We start from the raw sequence: 27,887 nt of genomic DNA, 5'->3' as shown, positions 1-27,887 counted from the left end.
TATCCGTTGGCTGCGATAGTGGGTTTTCACACCGTATCGTCCCAAACCCACCGCATTATTATGCATCCGTGGGAAACACGCCATTTCCGTGGAAGGCGGGGTCTCATTCACCCACCCACCATCACCTCGCTGCATCATCACGTCGGGCGCCATATTTAAAGTTGAGTCACGTGCACCACATCTTAGTGCTTCCAGCCCATGACTGCTGCAGGAAAGATGTCCACAAAAGGCTACAGCCCCCAGGTTTAGTGATGAGTCACTGGAATGTCTTTTGGATGCCGAGGAGGCCCGCTGTGATGTCCTCTCCTCCTGGTCTGGCCACAGGATGGGCAGTGGCATGACCAACCAGGCTTGGGAGGCAGTGGCAGCAGTGGTCAGTGCCAACATTCTTCAACTCACACACTCACAAACCCATCACACATCCACAGGGATCTCAATTACTGCGGGTTCAAGGGACATCACCATTCACTCTCTCACACTCACTGTCATTATCCTCATCCCATCCATGGGACCACTCACCACCCACACATCTCAGGTATACTTATCATCTGGCCTGGCAGGTATCCTGCTTATACTCTCTCCATCTGTATTCATGCAGGACAAGCTAGCACACAACAAGATGGTGAGGTCGCAGACCGGTGGAAGAATGCCTGAAATCAAGGTCCTCACGTACTTTGAAAATAGAGCCATCCAGCTGACCAGCGATGACCTAGACCAGTCCTCTACTGACAGTGAGGTCAGCAGTGCTCTACCAAATGAGGGTCCAGCAGTGTAACATCCATCAGACAACCATGCTGTGAATGATGTGTCCTGTTTCACAGGCCACTACCATGCACTAATTACCTCTCCTTGCTTCCACAGGCACATCTGGGAAACAGCCGATGGAGTCCAATCAAGCCCTGAAGAAACCTCTGAAGAGGAATCTGAAGACACCCTCCCTGAATCACAGCGCTCACCCACACCCTCCGCCAGCCCGGAGAGAGACATCTAGGTGGGACCTAGCTTTAGAATAGCCTCGGGATCACAATCTGGTGAGTACATCGCACTGTCTGATCCACAGCAGGTGACGTCAGGGACCTCTCTGGTGTCCGGCACTCAGAGGACTGCTGGAGTCCAGAAATTTGCTGAGTCCAAATCAGATGATGAGCCTCTGGAATCGTTCACTTTGCTGGACCTGCAAATGCAAGCTCAGGAACATCAGGAAGGGATGTCCACTACACTCCTCAGATTGCAAGGCATGGTGGAGGAATCCGTCCGTCTTCAGGCTGAGGTGATAATGTCATCATGCCAACGCACCAAGGTCAATACTGGTAGGATGGCGGCCACCAGGGAATCCTTGGTCCAGGACATCAGTTCTGCACTGCTGGACGGACTGAACTCCGACAGTGTGTACACGAGAGGGGTGGAGAGGGGTGCCGGACAGCTCGACTTCACTCCAGCTACCCCTTCGCCTCAAGGAGTTAGTCACAGGCCCTTGGGCACCCATAGGGAGGAGGATAAGCAGATGCACACCCCAGGGCCATCCATCCAGGTGACTCTGGGAGTGTCCAACCCATCTGAATTCCCACTTTCTGTGACCTCAGCAGCTCCAGCTCCACAGGCCCAGGAGGGTGTCACTCCCACATAGCACGACTCCAAAAGCAGGCTGGGGCCCTCCAGGTATTGGCTCTCCAGAGGATGCCCGCCAAGGTCATCACAGATTGGGTGTTGCAGTCAGCAGGGTGTTTCCACCTCCGCGTGTATGTCCAGGGAGCAACAGGACATAACAGCAGGGTTAGGAAAGTTAAGAAGATGTAATTGCACAGCCTGGGCACAGGTATTAATCACTTGTACATACTGTTCTCTATTGTCATTATTGATGGATGATCCAGCAGGGGGACGGACGATTCCGGCATGGCTGGCTTACTAATGCTATGCAGATGTATTACAATGAGGTTTCTGATGTCTGATGGCAGGAAATGCGGCCCGCCATTGGCGGGCTGAGCGGACGATTGCGAATTGATTTCACGCCACCATAAAACCGATCGCGCCATATTGCCCGCTCACACCGCCAGAGAGTGTGGAAAATCCTGGCCAATGTGTTTTTGTTATATTAATTGAGGGATAAATATTGGCCAGGACACTGAGGTTTAACTCCCCATCTCTTCTACAAAAGAGTATCCTGGGATCTTTATGTCGACCTGAGAGAGCAGACAGGACACCCACAGCTTCCAACCTGATAGTCGCCCAACCTCAGACGGCCCGCTTCTATCCACAAAAAATCCACAAACAGAACTGCCCCGGTAGACCGATCGTCTCAGCTTGCTCCTGCCCCACAGAACTCATTTCTCGTTATCTTGACTCCCTTCTCTCTCCCCTTGTCCAGTCCCTTCCCACCTACATCCGTGATACCTCTGACACCTTACGTCACATCAACAATTTCCAGTTCCCTGGCCCCAACCGCTTCCTCTTCACCATGGACGTCCAATCCCTCTACACCTCCATCCCCCACCAGGATGGTCTGAGGGCCCTTAGCTTCTTCCTTAAACAGAGGCCCGAACTATCCCCATCCACCACTACTCTCCTCCGTCTGGCTGAACTTGTTCTCACACTGAACAATTTCTCCTTCAACTCCTCTCATTTCCTCCAAATAAAAGGTGTGGCTATGGGTACCCGCATGGGCCCCAGCTATGCCTGTCTCTTTATGGGATATGTGGAACATTCCTTGTTCCAGTCCTACTCCGGCCCCCTTCCACAACTCTTTCTCCGGTACATCGATGATTACTTCGGTGCTGCTTCATGCTCTTGTCGGGACTTGGAAAAATTTATTAATTTTGCTTCCAATCTCCACCCCTCCATCATTTTCACGTGGTCCATCTCTGACACTTCCCTTCCCTTCCTTGACCTCTCTGTCTCAATCCCTGGTGATAGACTGTCCACCAATATCCATTACAAGCCCACCGATTCCCACAGCTACCTCGACTACAGCTCCTCACACCCCGCTTCCTGTAAGGACTCCATCCCATTCTCTCAGTTCCTTCGCCTCCGTCGCATCTGCTCTGATGATGCTACCTTCAAAAACAGTTCCTCTGACATGTCCTCCTTCTTCCTTAACCGAGGTTTTCCACCCACGGTCGTTGACAGGGCCCTCAACCGTGTCCGGCCCATCTCCCGCGCATCCGCCCTCACGCCTTCTCCTCCCTCCCAGAAACATGATAGGGTCCCCCTTGTCCTCACTTATCACCCCACCAGCCTCCGCATTCAAAGGATCATCCTCCGCCATTTCCACCAACTCCAGTATGATGCCACCACCAAACAAATCTTCCCTTCACCCCCCCTGTCGGCATTCCGTAGGGATCGCTCCCTCCGGTACACCCTGGTCCACTCCTCCATCACCCCCTACTCCTCAACCCCCTCCTATGGCACCACCCCATGCCCACGCAAAAGATGCGATACCTGCCCCTTCACTTCCTCTCTCCTCACCGTCCAAGGGCCCAACCACTCCTTTCAAGTGAAGCAGCATTTCACTTGCATTTCCCCCAACTTAGTCTACTGCATTCGTTGCTCCCAATGTGGTCTCCTCTACACTGGAGAGACAAAACATAAACTGGGCGACCGCTTTGCAGAACACCTGCGGTCTGTCCGCAAGAATGACCCAAACCTCCCTATCGCTTGCCATTTTAACACTCCACCCTGCTCTCTTGCCCACATGTCTGTCCTTGGCTTGCTGCATTGTTCCAGTGAAGCCCAACGCAAACTGGAGGAACAACACCTCATCTTCCGACTAGGCACTTTACAGCCTTCCGGACTGAATATTGAATTCAACAACTTTAGGTCTTGAGCTCCCTCCTCCATCCCCACCCCCTTTCTGTTTCCCCCTTCCTTTTGTTTTTTTTCCAATAAATTATATAGATTTTTCTTTTCCCACCTATTTCCATTATTTTTAAATATTTTTAAATCTTTTATGCTCTCCCCACCCCCACCAGAGCTATACCTTGAGTGCCCTACTGTTCATTCTTAATTAGCACATTCGTTTAGATAATATCACCAACTTTAACACCTATGTGTTCTTTTGTTCGGTTGTTTGTGACGTCTTTTGATGATCTGCTTCTATCACTGCTTGTTTGTCCCTACAACCACATCAACCCCCTCCACTTCTCTCTCTCTCTCTCTCTCACTCTCCCCCCCCCAACACAACACACACACACCTTAAACCAGCTTATATTTCAACTCTTTCTTGGACTCGAACTCAAGTTCTGTAGAAGGGTCATGAGGACTCGAAACGTCAACTCTTTTCTTCTCCGTCGATGCTGCCAGACCTGCTGAGTTCTTCCAGGTAATTCTGTTTTTGTTTAGGACATTTGAACATCTCATTTGAAAGACGACACCTCTAACAGTGCAGCATTGGAGTGTCAGCCTTGATTTTTGTGTTTAAGTTCTGGAGTTGGACTTGAATCCAGAACCATCTGACTCTGAGACGAAAGTGTTGTCAGTTGATTCACAGCTGACTCGTTGATACTCTGTACAGCAAGAGTAGAATGAAAGTTAAGTTGTAAAAATCTAACAATTAAAGCTGTGTATTTTCCTTTGGTAGGAATGCATTTTCCCTTACCTCTCGATTTGCTGTAATGATGTTTGTAACAGATGTTTTTCTTAATACTCTGCAAAGTGAACTTGCAGCAAGGGCTGTTGTTAACTGGATATGTAAACTTTAGTAGAAAGGAATTTCCTGAAGTAATTTCATTTGAAAGAAATTCAATGAAAATGTAAATCCATTCATACCATTATTATGAAGTAACCCTTCCCATGATCTGATAATGTGATGTTAGTTCATTCTTAGTTCTGCCTGTCTCTGCAAAGAAGAAACTACTGTACATTGCAGTGTATATGTTGACCTTTGAAGCCTCAAAAAAATTCATCCAAAAGCAGGGGTCGACTTACACACCGAGTATGAAATATGGTGTTGGTGTCAGTGGTCATCATTTTGAAATGTAAAAGAAAACAGAAAACAGGTAACTTAAATTAAGTCAATGTGAACATTTTATTGAATTAATTAATTCTAGAAGGATATCTTTAACCACAATCAAAGTATTTTTTAAACTGTCAAACTCATTGTCTTCAGCATCTGGCACAGGGTCACTTTGGCTATGGAATCATCGTAAGGACCCCTCTTTGGATAGATTTGCCACCTTTGGTTTCAGAATCATTCCACCACAACAAATCATCTTCCCCTCCATCTATTGAATTGGATATTATGCATTTTTGAACAATCTGATGACAGTTTATGCACTAATAGCATTCCATGATTTGATGATGAAACCACACAGAACATCATATGGGGCAGCACATAAATTTCCGCTCTTTGTGAAGGTTTTTTTCATCCACCTACTCCATTTGGCATGAACATGGTCCTTGAATAGCTTGTTGAGTCACATATCTAAAGGTTGAACTACGGACATAACAGCCCCGGTATAACTACAATTTGAGTGTTTATTCGTGGTTGGTCTCATTGGTTATAGGGGATCTGAGCATGTCCCACACTCATAAGCTGCACTCTTTGCATAGACCACAGGGACACCTATTCCACACATTATCAACCCAAGCTCCATCCTCATCCATCCAAAAATGTTCTGGATATGTACAAAACAGTTTTCCGCATGATTTTACATTTGAAATTACCATAGGCTTTAATCGGCCAAGCGGGCTGGTTCACCATGAAGTGTGTCAAGTCCTGTGATTTTCACTAGACCTATTTTCAAACCTTTCCACTCTAAAGCTTTGTTGCTGGACGTATCAAAATTCATGGGCATTTCATCCACGTTGCTGCAGTGGTACAAAGGGTATTCGTGTTTTTGTGGCTGTCTGATGATGAACGGCTGGAAACTGGTCATTTGGGCATTGGTGTCTTTTGTTCCGAGCACTCCAGATCTTCTGCCACAACATGGGATATTCTCATTTCATAAAACAGCTACACCACCTGTTGCTCTGAAATCCTTGCTGGATTCAAAGTTTGATTTGGCTCACTTAAGTGTGCATTTATGCATTGCATTTCTGCTGATGATGGCTGGGATTTTATTGGGCCAATGGGAGCCTCGCCCACCAGTTGGAGAACAAGTAAGTAACTCCCATCAGCTCCTTGGGGATGCCTGATGGAATCAAGTGGCCTTGAGGCACTTAAGTGGCCATGTCAGTCCTTCCTTGCATCCTTAGGTCCTTAGGTTCCTTCAGTCCCCAGTGGCGGAGGTCCTATCTGCTGAGAGCTGCCAGCCAATCAGAGTCTGGCAGCTCCTCACACTGCCAGTGTGACATCTGGCCACAGGTGAGTGAGAGTGGGAAGGGGATTGCAGGCTGGGGGTCACAGGAGAGAGATTATCAGGGGAGTCGGAGGCAAGGGCTTGGGAGTAGATTTCACCAGCCACCCCCCCTTCCCAATGCCGGATTCCCTGACTGGGCGCAGAGTGCCTGATAGCAAGGGCTTCCCCTCCCCCAACACTCCTCGGGATACCAATAAAAAATCCCAATAGGGTTTGCTGAGGGTTTCCAGGGCTTAGGAAAGCCGTGCAGCCTCTATTCAATTCCTGAGCTATGACTAAATTGCTCATTAATGAGCCAATTCTCCATAATCAGCATCCTGGAATCCCAAGTCAACTCCTTCTGCCCTACTGCAACCACAGTGGAGGATGGGGACCTGATCAAGTGGGCTGCTGTGTACTGGATAGCCTTTCATCGGAAATGCACCCATCATCCTCTCTCAGGTGCTCCCCCACCACTCACTACACCAGTGCTGTTGTTAGTGCCACCGCAGCCATCTTCAATGTCCTTAATGTAATGTCAGAAGCCTTCCAGCTCCCACAATGCAGCCACTGGGATAGGAGCATTAGGATAGGTAGAAGGCAGAAACTAAGAAGTTGCTCAAGGATGATTCGTAATTATTCCTGTTAATTATTGTGCACAAATGGAAAAAGCTGCCTAAGTAATTTATTTCTCTGGATTTGGTGTTGGTGTGACCTCACTTCTACTCTATGTTTTAAGATAGGCGTAGTGCCAGTCTCTGGCTTGGTGCTCACGAGGTTCAAATCATGGGATGGTGCATGTTCAGGAAGGCTGCCCTCCCTTTCCTGAAGTCACACAGAAGTTTTGAAATGAAAAATAAGGTTAAGGGTTAGCTTGTGGTGTAAAGGGTGAACAAAAAGAAGTGGCTGGTGAAAGCATCTATGGTTTGTTATTTCAAGTATGTCATGTGTCATAGAAGTAAAAAAGGAAAAAGAGCATAAGGCATGAAGAATCCCTGTGCAACACCCAAAGATCTTCAGAAATAGAGGTTTGATCGCTACTACTTTATACTTTAATTAATGTTATTTAAATGGTATTTAATACTTTAATAATAAAATATTTGCCCCTCCATAAAAAAAGACTACTTACTTCCGCTTATGAAAAACTCCCACTCACTGGATGTAATTAACTTTCCAGCTTTATAGGAGTTGAACAGTTGTTTGTGGGAATGCAGGCTGGCTTCTCTTTCTGTCTCTGATCTGTTCTTGATCCTTCCTCTGTGGTACACTCTCCACATATACCATATTGCTCTTAGTAATATTGCATCAGACAACAGTAGTCTTCAAAAACTCTATTTTGAACACTGAACATGAAAGCAAATTTGCTGTAAAAAGCTGCTGGTTACAGTTGTGACAATTGTGGATCCAGTTTGTTTTCCTTGATCCTTAAGGTTATGGTTGATCATTCTTGCTATACAGATCATTAATAATCTCTTAAGAACTGCACACACCTCTTGTGCTTTTTTATCCTGTAGCTCTTTCTACACTTTGATGAAAAGACAACAGACTTAGAGAAGCTTGCTCTTCTGCCAAGTGGCACAACACCAGATGGTACATGTGAACCTAGGAACATTTGGATTTGCAGTGTGCTGAAAGCAATTTTCTGTGCAACTTTTTAGGCTTGAAAAATAAACGTTTAATAACCTAGAATGTCACCTCACAAAGAATTTTAGGAGAAATTCAACTCCCCAATACTTCAGTTGGTAAAACAAACACGTAACTGAACTGTATAGGCTGTAAGATCGTATTGAGCAATGGGTTACCCTATTTCAGGCGAGTGACAGGGAATGCTGCAACTGGTTTCTGTGCCCCAAAGCTAGGTAAGGAAACATCAGTTAGGGATCCCACTCTTGACTGTTATCCGTGTGAACAATGAAGGTGGGATTCAGATCAAAATTCATGCCTCCATAGTTGAATACCTTGTTAACATTCAGTGTGTAGTGATTCACATTAAGTACAGCCACATTTGTGGTATATCAAGGGTCGTTAATTGCCTGTGGGATCTTACCCCATCAGGAGTCTCAAAGGAAAGTCACTGTAGTCCCAGAGAATCATAGGCTTGCTCTCCCATTAAAGAGAGACAACTGGTTGTGAGTTTAACCTGAGAGCCACCACACCTCAGGTGAGGGGTGAGGTTGAGAAGGCGGGGCGCTATTGGCATCACTGATCACAAACTAGCTATCCAGCTAACTGAGCTAACTGACCCCCTAGGAGTCTATGTCTTCAAGGGAGATGGAGGGGAGAAAATTGCCAAATAAATTGTGTGAGTGTTTGTTTCTGACAGATCATTACTGGCTCTTTCAAAGTTTGATCATGTTTTGGTTTAACTGCTACAGTCTATTTTCCACATAATGGAATACATTAAGAAACTACTGAACTGATCAGCATTGGCTTTTCTTCTCTAGTTAGTAACAGTGAAGAGGAGGCTGATGATTACTGTGTGATTGATATCTTTTGTTTGACTTCAGTCACCAAAGAAATATGTTGAATTGTATTTGAAACAGGCCCTCGTTGCTTCATTGGCTTAAGGCAAGATGTGACCTTTTTATTTAATAATGAGAATCATCTATTATCTAAAAACAGTTCCAATGGTCACAGAGAAAATGCCAGCTTTTAATTAGCTTAAAGCATAACAAGCCCTTAAAAATGTCTTGTTTGATTTAATTTTATGTTTGAGAAAATTGCAGAAACAAAGTGTGAAGCACAGTATCAGATACTAGAAAAGACATATGGATAATTTTGGTGAAAAGCAATTATTAAAGAGCAAATATACTTAAATAAGATTTTATCTCATGCATGACCTATGTGAAGTGAAATATTAAAAATGAAACATTGCATATCCATATTATGGTCTTTTTGCACAGGCTAAGTTAATTTAACTGATTAAGATGGTAATTGCATTGAAGTTGTTAATGTATTGTAGTTCTGTATGTTACTTTGTTTGAATTTCTGGAACATTAAATGGCGACAGGATCTTGGTTGACGGTAACTTTGACAAAGTGGTACTGAGTTTAGAGGTTGCTTGTATCACAAGTATATGGAAAGCATTGATGGATTGTCACCGGGCAAGTTGATATATGCACATACTGTTTATATAATCTTCAATAAATCAACTGTTGCTTGCCTTTAAGGTATGAATTTTAAAAATTCATTTTTTTCTTTTTGCTAAATTGTCATTCATTGCTTTTCAAAATTGCTTAAAACACCATTTAATCTGATTCCATCTTCATAAATGTCACCTTCAAATTAAATTATTGCCATATAGTATTATATGTTGGTGTCGGCACCTCAATGGGCAATATGGTTTAGCAATTCTTCATTTCACAGCCTTCGTGGGCAGTACTACATGTCTGAAACAACACTTAATATCTTCAGGGCAAAAGTGGGGCCTACATGTTATACATAAAAAATGAGTCCTTTCTACTTTTAATTTCCCACAATTGCTATACTTCTTCCTTTAGAGTGGAGAAAACCACTGGTGATAACTATTAGTGATCTATTGAAGCAGATTGCCAGAACATGTAATCCTGGGCTGGGGAAGGGGCACTGGCCTTTTAAGTTGCTGCATCCTATACACCCCCAAAAATTGGCCTCTCTACTACAAGCTGGAGCACAATCAGGAACCTGGAGAGTTTTAAATCCTGAACAATGAGGACATGTGAATGTGAGGGTCAGACAAAGACAAATACAAAGCTACACTTTACAATCCAATGTTGGTACAGTAGTGGTGTCACACCAATGGAAATGTTTTAATGCAAAAATACAACTATCTAAGAAGGTGTTTTATAATTAATTACCTGCTCTTCTAGAAAATTTTGAGGCAAGTGTATCAAGTTTGAAAGTATTTCAATCGTATCTGTTATTGTATCATATATGCCTATCATTAATCTATCCATGTTAGATGACTATATCTCTCTATTCTCTATGTCCTAACTGGTATCAGCATTAAGTGTGCTCACAATATTTGCATACATAATTACATTGGGAAAATATAAACTGTCCCCTATAACGGATTTAAAAATCTGTTTCAAGTCTTGTCATCTGTTTTTTTAATTCATTCATGGGATCTGAGCTACGCCGGCTGGGCCAGCATTTATTGCCCATCCCTAGTTGCCCTTGAGAAGGTGATAGTGAGCTGCCTTCTTGAACTGCTGTAGTCCATGTGGTGTAGGTACACCCACAGTACTGTTTGGGAGGGAGTTCCAGGATTTTTACCCAGTGACAGTGAAGGAATGGCAATATTTCTGCAAATCAAGATGGTGTGTGGCTTGGAGAGGAACTTTCAGGTGGTGGCATTCCCATCTATCTGCTACCCTTGTCCTCCTAGATGGTAGTGGTTGTGGGTTTGGAAGGTGCTGTCGAAGGAGCCTTGGTGAATTCCTGCAGATGGTACACACTGCTGCTACTGTACGTCGGTAGTGGAGGGAGTGAATGTTTGTGGATGTGTTGCCAATCAAGCAGGCTGCTTTGTCCTGGACAGTGTCAAGCTTTTTGAGTGTTGTGGGAGCTGCACTCATCCAGGCAAGTGGGGATTATTTCATCACACTCCTGACTTGTGCCTTGTAGATGGTAAATGTTCCTGCATTGTATCTTTATGTGTTAAACATTGAGGGTATTACATCTTTTAGTGTGCAGGCTCATCTAGAATCCTTCTATGTAAGCTCACAGTCCAGAATCAAAACTACATTTTCTGTTCAGACTGTTCCAATGATTGTGCAAAGACCCTATGAAGAGCAAAGGAAGGCTAACCTCTATGTTAATACATATGGCCCATGGAAAATTATGTATTTAATTGGATGCCTAATAAATTAAGAAGGAAATATGCAAATCTAATAAAGTTCAGAACATTGTGTAAGAGTCATATACTTTGTTGATTTGACTTGTAAATTATACACGCAGGATTGGGCTTGTAGCGTCTTAAGTGAGACTTTGCCTTGTTTCTGAAAATTTAAACTTGAAATGGAACGAGTGTTAAAACAGATGTTCAGCTGGAAAACATTCATATCGTATTCAGGGAGCATAGCCTTTAACCTAATTCCATGCAAATATCAATCCAGGGTGATGCTATAATTCTTTACAAATCGTTTCAAAGATTCAATCAAGAGGCAGCACAACTGATGATGTGATCAATTTGCCAGCACTGTAATATTTATCCATTGTAGACTCTTAGGGCAGATTTTTACGGTCACCCAAAAATGGCACGTTTGCAGGTAGGGGAACTTGTAAGATTTTCCTGGTGGCCTTTCTGCCGTCTTCCCGCTGGCCCCCCAACCTTCCTGTCATTTTATGGGTGATGGCCAAGGTCTAGGCCAAATTATTGGCCAATTAAGGCTGCTCGCAGCTAGCCCACAATTTTCAGCCGGCAGGAGGAGTACATGTACGGGGAGGAAGCTTGGCAGACCCCTTTGCTCAGGTGTCAGGGGGAGGGGGGACTCTTTCAATACTTGGCCCCCTTTTGTGATTAGGTGCACCTCCCCACCCCCACCACAAGCCACCAGTGTCTGCCCTCCTGGGTGCTCCCACACTTGCTGGTCATGACCCCAACCCTCCTCTGCAGTCCACCACTCAAAGACCTCTGCATGAGACCCCCATATTTACCTCCATCAGGGCTCCAGGACTTAGAACCTGTGGACTGCTTGTAGCCCCAGTCATGGCCACTGCTCCCAAGAGCTGCTGACCAATCAGAGTGAGGGGCAGAAATCCCATCTCCAGCCAATAAATGTTTCTAGGGGAGGGAAACCCTGCCACCCATAAAGTTCTGCCCTTAAAGCTTATTCAATTTCAGCTTCTTCATTCATGCTTTTTATTTACTTTTTTTTAAATCATTAAGCACTGTGGGAGGAATATAAGAGATGTACAGGGTTACTTTTTCCAACTTCAAGTGCCTTCATAGCATATGAAGTGTTATGCTGGCAATTGCTCAGCCTTTTCAGCTCAAAAGTGTAAGAAAAATAATGCTAGAGAAGGATAAATGGGCATCATTGTGTGGAGTACTTGGATTAATAAAATAAAAGGCATCCTTTTCTTATTATTTTCAATCCAAGGGAGAAGCTCATATTGCATGATAATAGTAAGATTCACAATGGTTAATAATAACTTTTGTTTGCAGAGTTTTTTATCATATATAAATTAGATCTGGAATGTCTTTCCTGTGTCATGAGTCTAACTAAGTAAGAATACAACGTCGGGTTTAAATTTCCAGCACTTGCACTTGTTCTAAGTGAATCATTTTCTGGCATGTATGGACGGGCTGAAGAACATAATTTTTTTTAACTGTTCTTTCCAGCAATATGGAGATGTTCTTATTTTCTTAGTGAAAGTTAATTTCAGAAATTGGGCACTTGCAGATGTATGTTACTGACCTCTGACCTTATGGGGCTGAATTTTACCATGGCGTCGAGACTCCAGTGTTGGTGGCAAAAAGTGGGTCACAAGCTTGCACTCACTGGCAACAGGATTGGCTCGGTGATTTTATCATAGGCTGCCCCCTAATTGCCCACCTATGGGCCTGCAGCCCAATTAAGGATAGCTGGTGAGCTCCTGATACTGCCAGCCAAGTCAGTGGGCCAGCAGTTCTGAAGCCTTGCCAACATTACAGGGAGAGGTGGGCACTGCAGAGGCAGGCAGGAGACCTCTGGGCACCTCCAGGCAAGCGGGTTAAAAGTTAAAAATTCAGAGACCTAAGGGTCGGAGGGGAACCCCTCCAGGCACAGGTCACTGGTGTCATGGAGGCTACTATTCCTGCCCACAGACCCCTCTTTTGGGCCATGTAACCTCAGGCTCCAATGGTCCCACCCAGGCTGCTGCAGGCAGGCTGCCCCCCACCACTGGCATGATGTCAGCGGCCCTGTAAAGTGATCCTTAATACCATAATAATGCCTTAACGCTTTAGCTTTGCAAACTGGCTTCCCACTTCCATGGACTGGGCAGCCAATCCACCTCGCAGCCCACCACTGGGAAAACTTTCTGGAGACAGGATTGCACTGGGAAGCTTTCCCAACGCAGCTCCCTGCTATTTTACTGGTTGCCCCGCCTCCCAGCTCAAGCTGCGGGTCAGTAAAATTCTGCCTCCATGTTTCTGAATTCTGGCAGAAAATTGATAAATATTTACCTTCCCCCCCTAAATTGCTTTATAGCAGCTGTGGAGCAGCAAATGGAAATAAAAATCGAGAGAGATGTCTAATAGGTGGCTGAATTGACATAGGCTGGTCTATAACATCAGCCACAGTTAAAATTACCCCCACTGAATAGTTCTGTTTCTGTTGGATTAAAATAGCTCACAAGAATCAGGCTCCAAAGCCGACAGCCTGCTCCCCAGGCCCATGCTCATGCTGCTATCTAACTCGCAGCTGGGAGATGTATGAGAGTGATCCAAGATGACTCATGTTCTGATTTCTCTCCTCTTTATACTGTGAGCATCTCCTAAATTCTGTCTCTCCCTGATAACTTGCTGGAGTTTCGGAAAAGGTGAGGCACATAATTCAATGGCGTGGTGCGACCCTATTGGTATCTTTAGTGCAAAGAAGCATTGTGGAATAAATATTGAAAACTCATTGTTTTTTTAAGTGCAGTGAGTTTGAATTGTTTATATTACAGTGTAGTAAATGTTATCATTATATTTTTTTCATTATTCATAATATTTTTGTTTCTCTCAGATTACAATAAGTCACAAGAACCAGGCTCCAATGTTGAAGGCTCCACCTCCCAAGACTGGCTTTGTTTCCTCAATCATCAAGCGAACTAGGAGCTAAGATACAAGGATAAGATGGAGAAAAAAAACTGTCCTGTTGAACAGTACGGTTTTCTTTAAAAGTGAGAACAAGGAGAACATGGGAATTAAAGCTGTAATTAAGAACAAGTTGCACCCTATAAGGGCCAGTTTTCAATTTTACTCTTCCTGTCAGGAATCTCGCCCAGCGGGAGTGAATAATGGGAATTCAGTTATGCACTGGGCAAGTTTTCCTGACTATTTACAATAATAGTCAAAATTATTTGGAAAACACACCCAAAATTCCATTAGGCACTATCGCAAAGAAGCCAGAAAAATTACCCCCCAGATTAAAATAGTGCAGACCATTCATTTGCACAGTTGCTATTACTGTGATCGAATGTATGAATTAAATCATGAAGGTTAACAGGCACATGTAGCATTAGTCTTCAGTTTATGCATGACAAGCATTTATCTTTTATGGCATATGAGTTCAAATTGCTTGAATTGCATTGGGGTTTAAGGGCAGGCCTCCATTCCCAGCTTTTATCTTTTGGTGATAATTGGGAAATTATTTTTGGCTCAAAGCCGTTTACTTCAATAAAAGCTTTCCTGTGGTTAGGATGGAGGGCTAAGGTGATAGCAATTACTGTCATTAATTTTTAAAGTACAGCAAAGCCACATAAAGCAACTATGCTATATTAGTAACAAACTCATATGAAATTCCTTGTCCAAGATTTAAACTGAAGTGTTAGCTAATGTCTTCACTAAAATAAAAGAATTACATAGAGATACATTAAGGAATCTGTTATTAGTACCACATCAAACAAATTTTTAAAAAACTTCTAACAACTGATAAAAGTTATTAAAATGAAACTGTAAAAAAATATGATGGACAGTTCCTTTTGAGTCACTTTGCCAGCCTTCTGCTTGTTCATTCCACTTCCGGGATTTCCTGCCAACAGTAGTGGGGGTGGCGGGAATGAATGGGCAATAGCAGGGACTCAGTAGAATATATTCTACCGAAATTGCTGAAATACATCATCCAACATAATTACTGTCATTTGCACTGTAGCAATGCTGGATACCAGGGATGATATATTTCCAACTTTTCAGCACATGATGTTGTTCAGTGGAATGGCTCATATGAAAAGAGGGGAGCAAAGAAATAGTGCAACCAGATGCAGTTCAGGAATAAGGTGAGTCATTTGGAACATTTGCACTTCCGGTGTGTGGAGCTCTATACCAGTAGGGCAAATTCATAATATTGCCCAGAAGAACTTAGAGAGAAAGAGGTATTGATAGATGAAGTGAATGGGCAAAACTGTGGCAAATAGATTTCAATGTAGACAAATGTGAGGTCATCCACTTTGTTCCATCCTTTTTAAATCTAGAGTACTTTCTCAATAGTGAAAATCTAGAAGCAGTAGAAATTCAAAGAGACTAGGGTGGCCAGGTACATAGATCATTAAAGTGTCATGAACAGCTACAAAAATTAATCCTGGAGTGCTGGCCTTTACATCCAGAGGACGAGAATACTAGTGGGTAGAAGCCATGCTTCAGCTATACAAAACCTTGACTAGACCACACTTGGAGTATTGATACGTTCTGTGCACCACATCTTAGTAAGGATATACTGGAGGGAGTGCATTGTAGATTTACCTGAACTCCACGGGTTAAACTACAAGGCGAGATTACTCAAATTAGGCTTGTGTTGCCTGGAATTTAGACGGTTAAGGGGTGACTTAATCAAAGTCTTCAAGATGTTAAAGGGAACAGAGATAGAGAGAAAATTAAGATGCTGTCAGACTTGCTGAGTTTTCCCAGCATTTTCTGTTTTTGTTTGAAACTTTCTGCTGGTTGGTGAGTCTACAGATGGAGTTTTCACATTCAATTTGTGAGCCCGACGTTGGGCTGATTTCTGGGTTGCGAACCCAGGTGTTCACTTGGCAGGACATAACACAATTTTGATGGAGGATGCCAGTTAAGAAGGTGCCTCAAGGAACACTGTTCAATTATGCACACTGGGCAGCTGAAGGATGCAGGAGAGCCAATCAGAGTGCCTGTAGTGAAGGGTGGCCGGCAGACTGTGAATGCTGTGTGCTGCTGAGGTGATTGGGGAAGCAGAGGGCAACACAAAGTGGAGGCATCATTATGAGACCAGCAGCCAATTCTTCCAGCCAGCACTATCCAGTGGATCCATCTGCAAATGACAAGCACACAATTGTAAGCATTTACCTGTGGATGTCCTGGGGATTGCCAATTTTGTCCTTTTAAGTGACCATTGCATATGACTGTCATGGAGCTCTGACCTCCCGCTCTGTTCTGATGAGCTGCAGACATAGTAGGAATCCCTTGCACCACCAGCAAAATTCCATAGCCTTCCAAAATGTCCACTAATTACCTTCATAAATACCTTATTTGGCTTATTCCTATAGCTGATCAGCAGGTTGCTATTCACACACATATCCCATCACTGAGAGCAAGACGGCAAGCTAACTTATTTCTCAGCCCCTCTCCCACCCCCCACAACCTCTAATTCTGCCTCTAATGGCCTGGGAAAATTCACTCTGAGAACTAGGCGCCGTAGTCTAAAAATTAGAAGCAGACCTTTCAGGAGTGAAATTAGGAAATGCTTCTACAAGTTTGGAACTCTCTTCTATAAATCAATTCATGATAGTCAAGCCCCGCTAATGTTCACTGTGATCCTATGTATGCAGTAACCAACATTATAAGGAACATGCTTCCTGTAAGAGCTTTTCACATTGTCCATTACTTTAGGGATTTTGAGAGGATGAGCCAGTCTGAATGTCAGACTTTAATGTCATTCATTGGTAGGAAAGGTTTAAATGAAATGAGCATTAGAAAGCTATTTCACTGGCCTACGTAATCAAGTCGTTTTTTCCTGCTAGCTATTTCATTTAGCAGGAGAACTGATAGAATGTTTCAAACAAAAAGTGATAAATTGATTTGGGGGAGGCAATGGCATAGTGGTAATGTCACTGGACTAGCAGTCCAGAGGCCCAAGCTAATGCTCTGGGGACATGGGTTCAAATCCCACCATGGCAGCTGATGGAATTTAAATTTAATTAATAAAATCTGGAATTAAAAGCTATCCCCAGTAATAGTAACCATGAAACCATTGTCGATTGTTGACCTGGTTCACTAATGTCCTTTAGGGAAGGAAATCTGCCATCTTTACCTGCATGTGACTCCAGACCCAAAGCAAGGTGGTTGACATGTAAATACCCTCTGAAATGGCCTGGCAAGCCACTCACTTGTATAAAACCACTACAAAGCCTAAAAGGCATGAAACTGGACAGACTACTTGGCATCAACCTAGGCACCGGAAACGACAATAGCAAACCCACTCTGTCAACCCTGCAAAGTCCTCCTTACTAACATCTGGGGGCTTATGCCACAATTGCCACAGACAAGTCAAGCAACATAGTCATACTCACCTAGTTACACAATATCCAGTCACCACCATCACCATCTCTATCCTGTCCTACCAGCAGGACAGACCCAGCAGAGGTGGCAGCACAGTGGTATACCATCTTGAGGGAGTTGCCCTGGGAGTCCTCAACATTGACTCAGGACCCCATCAAGTCTCATGGCATCAAGTCAAACATGGGCAAAGAAATCTCCTGCTGATTACCAACCTCCTGGCCTCTTAACTTCTGAATCAGGACTCTTCCATTTGAACACCAATTGGAATAAGCACTGAGGGTGACAAGAGAGCAGAATGTACTCTGGGTGGGGGAGTGGCTTGGTAGCACCACTCCTGACCTAGTCCTAAAGGACATAGCTGCTAGACTGGGTCTACAGCAGGTTGTAGGGGAACCAACAAGATGGGAATAACTACCTGACCTCGTTCTCAAAAATCTACCTGTCGCAGATGCATGTGTCTATCACAGCATTGATAGGAGTGACCACTGCACAGTCCTTGTGGAGACAAAGTCCCTCCTTCACATTGAGGATACCTTCCATCATGCTGTGTGGCACAACACCGTGCTAAATGAAATAGATTTCGAATAGATCTAGCAACTCAAAGCTGAGCATCCATGAGGCACTGTGGGCCATCAGCAGCAGCAAAATTGTACTCAAACTTGCAATCTGTAACCTCATGGCCTGTGTTTTAAAGTTGTTTTTCCAGGCAACTTTTCTTAGTGGGAATATTGAACTTTATTTACAAGACAGCAGCAGCTAAAAATGAGATATCCACCTGGTGAAGCTAAAACACAGGACTGCTTGCATGTGGAAATAGCAGAAGCAGCATGCAATAGACAGAGCTAAGCAATCCCACAACCAACGGATCAGATCGAAGCTCTGCAGCCCGACCACATCTAGTCGTGAATAGTGGTGGACAATTTAACAACAAACTGGAGGAGGAGGTGCATCAAATATCCCATCCTCAATAAAGGGGGAGCCCAGCACAGCAGTGCAAAAGATAAGGCTGAAGCATTTGCAACCATCTTCAGCCTGAAATGCCGAGTGTATGATCCATCTCAGCCCCCTCTGGAGGTCCCCAGCATCACAGATGCCAGTCTTCAGCCAATTCGATTCACTCCACATGATATCAAGAAACACCTGAAGGCACTGGAAATTGCAAGGGCTATGGGCCCTGACAATGTTCTAACAATAGTACTGAAGACTTGCGCACCAGAACTTGCCGTGCCCCTAGCCAAGCTGTTCCAGTACAGCTACAACACGGACATCTACCTGACAATGTGGAAAATTGACTAGGTATGTCCTGTTCACAAAATGCAGGAGAAATCCAACCAGGCCAATTACCGCCCCATCAGTCTACTCTCAAGCATCAGTAAAGTCATGAAGTGGCCGTGGACAGTGCTATCAAGCGGCACTTACTCAGCAATAACCTGCTCATTGACACTCAGTTTGGGCACTGCCACGGCCACTCTGCTCCTGATCTCAATACAGCCATTGTCCAAACATGGACAAAAGAGATGAATTCAAGAGGTGAGGTGAGAGTGACAGCCCTTGACATCAAGGCAGCAGATGCCTGAGTGTGGCATCACGGAGCCCCAGCAGAACTGAAGTCATTGGAAATTAGGCAGAAAGCTCTCCACTAGTTGGAGTCATCCCTAGCGCAAAGGTAGATGGTTATGGTTGTTGGAGGTTAGTCATCTCAGTTCCAGGACAGCACTGCAGGAATTCCACAGGGTAATGTCTTAAACCCAAGCATCTTCAGCTGCTTCATCAATGACTTTCCTTCTATCATAAGGTCAGAAGTGGGGATGTTCGTTGATGGTTACACAATGTTCAGCATCATTCGTGCCTCCTCAGATACTGAAGAAGTCCATGTCCATAGGCAGCAAGACCTGGACAATATTCAGACTTGGGCTTATAAGTAGCCAGAAATACTGATATGAACATACAAAATAGGAGCAGAAGTAGGCCATTCGGCCCTTTGAATCTGCTGCACCATTCAATAAGATCATGGCTGATCTGTTTGTGTTTTGAATTCCACATTCCCATCTACCCCTGGTAACCTCTTATCCCCTTGCCTATCAAGAATCTATGTACCTGTGCCTTAAAAATATTCAATAACCCTGCCTCCACTGCCTTTGGAAGCAGAGAGTTCCAAAGTCACACAACCCTCAGAGAAAAAAATTTTCACCTCTGTCCTAAAAGGGCAATTCCTAATTTTAAAACAGTGCCCCATAGTTCTAGACTCATCCACAAGAGGAAACATACTTTCCATGTCCACCTTGTTAATACAGTTCAGGATCTTATACACTTCAATCAAATCACCCCTCACCCTTCTAAACTCCAGTGGAAACAAGCCCAGTCCGTCTAACATTTCCTCTTAAGACAACCCGTAAATTCCAGGTATCTGTCTAGTACACCTCCTCTGAACTGTCTGCAATGCATTTATATCCATCATTAAATAAGGAGACCAAAATTGAAAACAATATTCACGATGTGGTCTCACCAATGCCTTGTTTAACTGAAGTATAACATCCCTACTTTTATGTTCAATTCCTCTCATAATAAAGGACAGCATTCCATTAGTCTTCTTAATTATTTGCTTTACCTGCATGTTAACTTTTTGTTATTCATGCACTAGAAAAACTGCACCTCGGAATTCTGCAAACGTTCTGCATTTACTTTTTTTGCTTTTTTATACTTCCTGCCAAAGTGAACAACTTCACATTTTCCGACATTATACTCCATCTGCCAAATTTTGCCCACTCACTGAACCTATCTCATTCCATCTGCAGTCTCCTTATGTCCCCTTCACAACATATTTTCCTACCTATCTTTGTGTCATTTGCAAATTTAGCTACCATGCCTTCACTCCCCTCATCTAAGTCATTGATATAAATTGTAAAAAGTTGAGGCCCCAGCAGAGACACCTCATCACATGCTGTCAGTCAGAAATATACCCATTTAAACTAGAAATTGGGGGGAGGGTGGTGGGAAGGGTAAAACTCCAAGAAGTATGACTAATGGGAAACAAAGCAGCAGGTTAGCATCTGGGGGGTGGATTCAACTTCGTGGAAAATTATAAAGCAACTGAAAAGAGAGGAGAGCCCAGGAGAGGCTATTAAAGTCTCCAGAACACAAAATAGGACAGAGAGTTTGGAAAGGGCTAGGAATCTAACTTCAAGCACATCAGATAAAGAAACGACAATGAGAAAGGGGACGGGAAATACAGGACTGAAGGTGTATCTGAATGCACGCAGTATACGAAATAAGGTAAATGATCTTGTGGCGCAGATTGAAATTGGTGGGTATGATGTGGTGGGCATCATGGAGACATGGCTGCAAGGGGATCAGGACTGGGAGCTAAATATCCAAGGATATACATCCTATTGAAAAGATAGGCAGGTTGGCAGAGGGGGTGGGGTTGCTTTGTTAGTAAGAAATTAAATTAAATCGATAGTAAGAAATGACGTAGGGTCAGAAAATGTAGAATCTGTGTGGGTAGAGTTGAGGAACCGCAAAGGTAAAAAAACCATAATGGGAGTTATGTACAGGCCTCTGAACAGTGGTCAGGATGTGGGGCACAAGATACACCAGGAGATAGAAAAGGCGTGTATGAAAGGCAAGGTTACAGTGATCATGGGGGATTTCAATATGCAGGTAGACTGGGAAAATCAGGTTGGTAGTGGATCCCAAGAAAAGGAATTTGTGGAATGTCTACGCGATAGCTTTTTGGAGCAGCTGGTGGTGGAGCCCACTAGGGAACAGGCAATTCTAGATTTAGTGATGTGTAATGAGGCAGAGTTGATAAGGGAGCTTAAGGTGAAGGAACCCTTAGGAGGAAGTGACCATAATATGATAGAATTTACCCTGCAATTTGAGAGGAAAAAGCTGGAATCAGATGTAACGGTATTACAGTTGTCTAAAGGCAACTATAGAGGCATGAAGGAGGAGCTGGCAAGAATTGACTGGGAGATGAGCCTAACAGGAAAGTGGCAGGAGTTTTTTGGAGTAATTTGGGAGACGCAGCAAAAGTCCATCCCTAGGAAGAAGAAGCATAGTAAAGGGAGGACAAGGCAATGATGGCTGACAAGGGAAGTCAGGGACAGCATAAAAGCTAAAGAGAAAGCATACAATGCGACGAAGAGCAGTGAGAAATCAGGGGATTGGGAAGCCTACAAAGACGAACAGAGGACAACTAAAAAAGAAATAAGGAGGGAGAAGATTAAATATGAGGATAAACTAGCCAGTAATATAAAAGAAGATTGCAAGAGTTTTTTTAGATGCATAAAGGGTAAGAGAGAGGCAAAAGTGGACATTGGGCCGCTGGAAAATGATGCTGGAGAAGTAGTAGTGGGGAACAAAGAAATGGCGGAGGAACTAAATAGATACTTTGCGTCAGTCTTCATGGTAGAAGACACGAGTAACATCACCAAAGTTCAACAGAGTTGGGGGGGCAGAGGTGAGTATGGTGGCCATTACCAAGGAGAAGGAGCAAGGAAAACTGAAAGGTCTGAAGGTGGATAAATCACCTGGACCAGATGGATTACACACCAGAGTTCTGAAGGAGATATCTGAAGAGATAGTGGAGGCGTTAGTGGTGATCTTTCAGGAATCACTGGAGTCGGGGAGGGGGGTCCCAGAGGACTAGAAAATCGCTAATGTAACCCCCCTGTTTAAGAAGGGAGTGAGGCACAAGACGGGAAATTACAGACCAATTAGCCTGACCTCAGTCGTTGTTAAGATTTTAGAGTCCATTATTAAGGATGAGATTTCAGAATACTTGGAAGTGCCTGATAAAATAGGGCAAAGTCAGCATGGTTTCATCAAGGGAAGGTCATGCCTGACAAATTTGTTAGAATTCTTTGAGGAGATAACAAGTAGGTTAGACAAAGGCGAGCCAGTGGATGTTATCTTTTTGGACTTCCAAAAGGCCTTTGACAAGGTGCCGCACAGGAGGCTGCTCAGTAAGATAAGAGCCCATGGTGTTAGAGGCAAGGTACTAGCATGGATAGAAGATTGGCTGTCTGGCAGGAGGCAGAGAGTGGGGATAAGGGGGTCCTTCTCAGGATGGCAGGCGGTGACTAGTGGAGTTCCGCAGGGGTCAGTGTTGGGGCCACAACTTTTCACTTTATACATTAATGATCTAGATGAAGGAACTGAGGGCATCCTGGCTAAGTAATGATACAAAGATAGGTGGAGGGACAGGTATTATTGAGGTGGCAGGGAGGCTGCAAAAAGATTTGGACAGGTTAGGAGAATGGGCAAAGAAGTGGCAGATGGAATACAACATAGGGAAGTGTGATGTCATGTACTTTGGTAGGAAGAATAGAGGCATAGATTATTTTCTAAATGGAGAGAGAATTCAGAAATCTGGAGTGCAAAGGGACTTGGGAGTCCTAGTCCAGGATTCTCTTAAGGTTAACTTGCAGGTTGATTCGGTAGTTAGGAAGGCAAATGCAATGTTGGCATTTATTTCAAGAGGACTATAATATAAAAGCAGGGATGTGCTGCTGAGGCTTTATAAGGCTCTGGTCAGACCACATTTAGAATATTGTGAGCAATTTTGGACCCCGTATCTCAGGAAGGATGTTCTGGCCCTGGAGAGGGTCCAGCGGAGGTTCACGAGAACGATCCCAGGAATGAAAGGCTTAACATATGAGGAACGTTTGAGGACTCTGGGTCTATACTCAATGAAGTTTAGAAGGATGAGGGGAGATCTGATTGAAATTTACAGATTACTGAAAAGCCTGGATAGAGTGGACATGGGGAAGATGTTTCCATTAATAGGAGAGACTAGGACCCGAGGGCATAGCCTCAGAGTAAAGGGAAGACCTTTTAGAACAGAGATGAGGAGAAACTTCTTTAGCCAGAGAGTGGTGAATCTATGGAATTCATTGCCACAGAAGGCTGTGGAGGCCAGGTCATTGAGTGTATTTAAGACCGAGATAGATAGATTCTTGATTGGTAAGGGGATCAAAGGTTACGGGGAGAAGGTGGGAGAATGGGGTTGAGAAACTTACCAGCCATGATTGAATGGCGATGCAGACTCAATGGGCCGAATGGCCTAATTTCTGCTCCTATGTCTTATGGTCTTATTTCTGCATACACTCTGTTTTATGCCAGCCAGCCAACCAATCTTCTATCCATGCTAATATGTTACCCCCTACATCATAAACTTTTATTTTCTGTAATAACCTTTGATGTAGCACCTTTATCAAATGCCTTTTGAAAATCCAAATACAGTTCATCTACAGGCTCCCCTTTATCTACAGTGCATGTTACTCCTTCAAAGAGCTCCAATAAATTGGTTAAACATGATTTCCTTTCACAAAGCCATGCTAACTCTTCCGTATTACCTTGAGTTTTTCTAAGTGTCCAACTGTAACCTCTTAGTGATCGATTCTAACACCTTCCCCACAATAAACATCAAGCTAACTGGCCTATAGTTTCTTGTTTTCTGCCTCCCCCACTTATTGAATAAATATATTTGCTACTTTCCTGTCTGATGGAACCTTTCCAGAATCTAGCTGCACAAGTGCCAGGAAATGACTATCTTCAACAAGAGAGAATTTAACATTCAATGGCATTAACATCACTGAATCCCTAACGATCAACATCCTGGGGGGGTTACCATTGATAGAAACTGAACTGGACCAGCCATATATAAATATGTGACTACAAAAGCAGGTCAGAAGCTGGGAATTTTGCAGCAAGTAACGTACCTCCTGATCCTCCAAAGCCTGTCCACCATCTACAAGGCATAATAAGGCATTTGATGAAATACCCTCCACTTGCCTGATTGAGTGCAGCTCCAACAACACTCAAGAACATCCAGCACAAAACAGTCAGCTTGATTAACACCTCATCCACCACTTTAAACAATCACTCCTTCCACCACTGATACACAGTGGCAGCAGTGTGTGCTATCTACAAGGTGCACTGCAGCAACTCATCAAGGCTCCTTTGACAACATCTTCCAACCTTGTGAGCTCTACCACCTAGAAGGACAAAGGTAGATCATGCATGGAAACATTACCACCTGCAAGCCACCTCCAAGGCACTCACCATCCTGACTTGGAACTATATCTCTGTTCCTTCAATGTTGTTGGGTCAAAATCCTGAAACTTCCTTCCAAAAAGTACTATGGGCAGAATTTTGCCCTTGATGGGTGGGCAGGCAGCTGATCGCCGCCACCAAAACAAGCCCTGACGCCATTTTAAGTGGGCAGGCCAGTTAAGGCCCACCCAACATGTCACCCGACGGAAACCGCTATGCACTTCCTGTGCGGTGGCGGGGGGTGCGGGAGAGGGGGGGATTGCCCAACTGCCAGAGTGCGCTCTTTCACGCATGCGCGCTAAAGAATGCTCATCTCCCTGAGGCAAAGTGCTGCCTCGGGGAGATCTCTGAAAGGCAGTGAAACTTTAACGATAGAAAAATTAAAAAATCATTAGCATGTCCCCCTCATGTGAAAATGTCACACGAGACGGGACATGTTAATGAAATACACAAAAACTTTATAACAATTTTTTAATTCCAATATCAAACCTCATCCCGCCACTGGATGAGGTTTGTACAAAAGTCACTCACCTGCCTGCCCGTTGGGCCTGTGCGCTGAGCCGAAGTTTGCAGGGGCCCCTCAAATACCTGGCCATTTGGAGAGTTAACGGCCTTAACAAGGCCTTTAATTAATGGTGGGTGCGCGTCCCATTGCATAGCGCGCCCACCAACTGAAATTTCGTGATGTCGCATGCTGATGTCAACGCGTGACATTTTAAGTGCTGGCATGCGGACACCGCCACCTGCACATCAGCCAGACGATTCTGCCCTATGGGTGGCAGCGGCTCAAGAGGTGGCTCACCACCACCTCCTCAATGACAATTAGAGATGGACAATAAATGCTGACCTAGCCAGTGACACCTACATCCTGAGAACAAATAGAGAAAAATTAAAATCTGTGTTATAGGTACAGATCTTGTCCTCTGTTTTGTGTAATGTTGGGAGTTAATTTTAGCTTTGAAGAACCTGATGGATTTTCATTTCATTGAAATCAGCAGAATGAAAATCGAATGAAGTCTATAATGGACAGGGAAGACATTCTGCCAACTGACTGTCCAGGCAGCAAAGCTGAAAATGATAATCTGTTGAGTCAGCTCAGCTATGTAGTTTCTTTAAAAAATTCTTTTGGAAGGAAGTCCAAAGTTGTCCAGCCAGAAGTTCTGGGTCATTGTTCTGTCCCATCATCTGCTTCCCTCAGAGGACAGAATTTTCACAGCTCACAGCCATGATATTGGAGAGAGCCGTCTGTAAAATGTGACATTCCCTGAGGGAAAAACTGACTTAACCTAACAAGCCCCATCCTACCATTTTGGAAGGGAGGTGCAGATTTTGACTCTTCACTATTTGTAGCAGGATCATAAGCATGTGTAAAGAAAGTGTTTACAATGTTGCTACACATAGTAAACAACAAAAATCTTCCCTCCTTCAGTCCACAAGACTTGATGAGCAGAAAGTGCATAAACAGTGCAAAATAACTATTTATGGATAAATTAAATAAAGATGACATAATACAGTGGAGTAAACATCACACCTTCAAACCTGTTTTACATGTCAATCTATGGGAGCAGCCAATACAATGAAGCTTTTAATGAATGGGGTATCCATAAAAAGGCAGCACTGAAAGTGAATAATGTCAATCAAAGAAGTGCCACTTATAATCCACCTTTTATAGTTATCAATGCATATGGACAATCAATTATTCAACAAAAAATTGTCAGAATATTCTGAGAGGATGACTAAAAATAATGACAAACCTTTTCCTCTAATGTATTTATTTTGACTTTTTTTAGTGACAATATAACGAGAAGGGTGATAAGGATTTTTATTTTTTAAGGAGTGCCTAAATGGTTGGTGGATCCAAATTTAATAGTAGCTTTTAAAAGGTAATTGGTTACTGTCTACACTAGGAAAGGCAGAATTTATAGGGCTATAGTTTCAGAGTGGGACGAATTGGATAGCTCATTCAAAACCCAGCATGATGGGCCAAGTAGCCTTCTTCTGTGCTGTAATATCCTCGTATTCACTACAAAACTCTTAAGACAACAGCAAAGATCACATCTGTTTTGAGAAGGGCAAGTCTAACCCAAGATAGCAAAGAGTTTAAAATGTTTCCTGAAATGTATTTTGATATTAAGATTTTGTGCATGATTTTTGCATGTTATTATATGCAAAATGCCAGTCTGGATATGTTATGACTGTATTCTAATGTTTTACTATCAAGTACTGTGGTTTTAAAATGTTTTTTTTTAATGCCAGCATGGAATGGATTTGTTTGCTAGATGCTTGCCATTAAAAGTGCATGATTCATAGTTATATGCTCTGCACATGGCATTTTTAAAAATTATTCTTCCCTTCTATGATTGGTATTGACCAGACAAAATAATATACACCATTTCACAGCACAGCAAGTTTTATCAGAACATGTCACAATTCATTTCTGTTGTGATGTGCAGATAAGGCTTTCCAGCAACATAAATGGCAGTTTATCGAACGAGCTTCAGAGGAGTGAAAGCAGTAGGTTTGTTCCCTGTTGTTTTATGGCATCTGGTTCATCACCTGCTTGTAGAAGCAACCTTTCCTTTCTGCGGATTTCCCTTTGAAGCTGTCACAAACAGACAACTTTATTTATATTCTCGTTTTCAATTTGTTTCAGAGGAAAATCCACAATACCCTGGTGTATCATTACAGATCTGTGAGACCTTGGTTGTGTGTTGCAAGTATCACATCTGTGTTTTAAAAAGTAGAGGCAAACACACAGAGGTAGCTAGTACAATCACCATGCTGTGATCACAGAGCCACTACTACTCAGGTGCTTTTGTGCTTCCATGCCTGATTGAGGTGACCTCACCCTATTAACAAAGGCAGCATATTTAAATATGTCAATTAACTTCCCAGCACATTGTTCCAAACATGCTGAGAGAGTGACAAGCTCACAGAGTCTTTTGTTTTAACCTGGGTACTCCTGTTCTTCCAATAGGGAAACCAAGCTTTCCTGGCCTGGGTTTGCCAAAAGATCAATTTTGAGCTCTCCTCCAACCCCCCCTATAGATCCTTTCTTCAAAGGATGACAATCAATTCTTTACATGCTGCCAGGAAATCCCATATTGCCCAGGCTTTCATAAACGCTATTTGGTGAGCAATTCCACTTAAATAATAGATGTGACTTTAATGAACCTTGGGCACATCATGGACAGGGTTTGAGTTCAGCGGCGGGCCAAGGAGCAGCCAATAAATGGGCCGGGATTTCATGTGGCTCCCCAATGGTTGAGAAGAGGCGGGCGGGGGCAGGGGCCTGTCGGCTGCTGGGCCCAATGGCGACCCATCGACCAGTTCAAATCCGACACAGTCAGGCCCTGGAA

General features: G+C 43.7%; 1 protein-coding gene across 3 annotated transcripts in view; it reads left to right on the top strand.

Moving 5' to 3' along the window:
* Positions 1 to 14,062, top strand: part of dgkb (diacylglycerol kinase, beta) — a 975,484-nt gene extending 961,422 nt beyond the window's left edge. For all 3 annotated transcript variants that reach the window (XM_041184471.1, XM_041184469.1, XM_041184470.1), the window contains one exon: positions 13,967 to 14,062. In XM_041184471.1, coding sequence (XP_041040405.1) covers positions 13,967 to 14,062 — 96 coding nt within the window. The remainder of the gene's footprint in view (positions 1 to 13,966) is intronic.
* The last annotated feature ends 13,825 nt before the right edge of the window (positions 14,063 to 27,887 follow it).

The sequence above is a fragment of the Carcharodon carcharias genome, chromosome 3 (assembly GCF_017639515.1).
Source record: "Carcharodon carcharias isolate sCarCar2 chromosome 3, sCarCar2.pri, whole genome shotgun sequence".
Classification (NCBI taxonomy): Eukaryota; Metazoa; Chordata; class Chondrichthyes; order Lamniformes; family Lamnidae; genus Carcharodon; species Carcharodon carcharias.
This window is presented reverse-complemented; position numbering and strand designations above follow the sequence as displayed.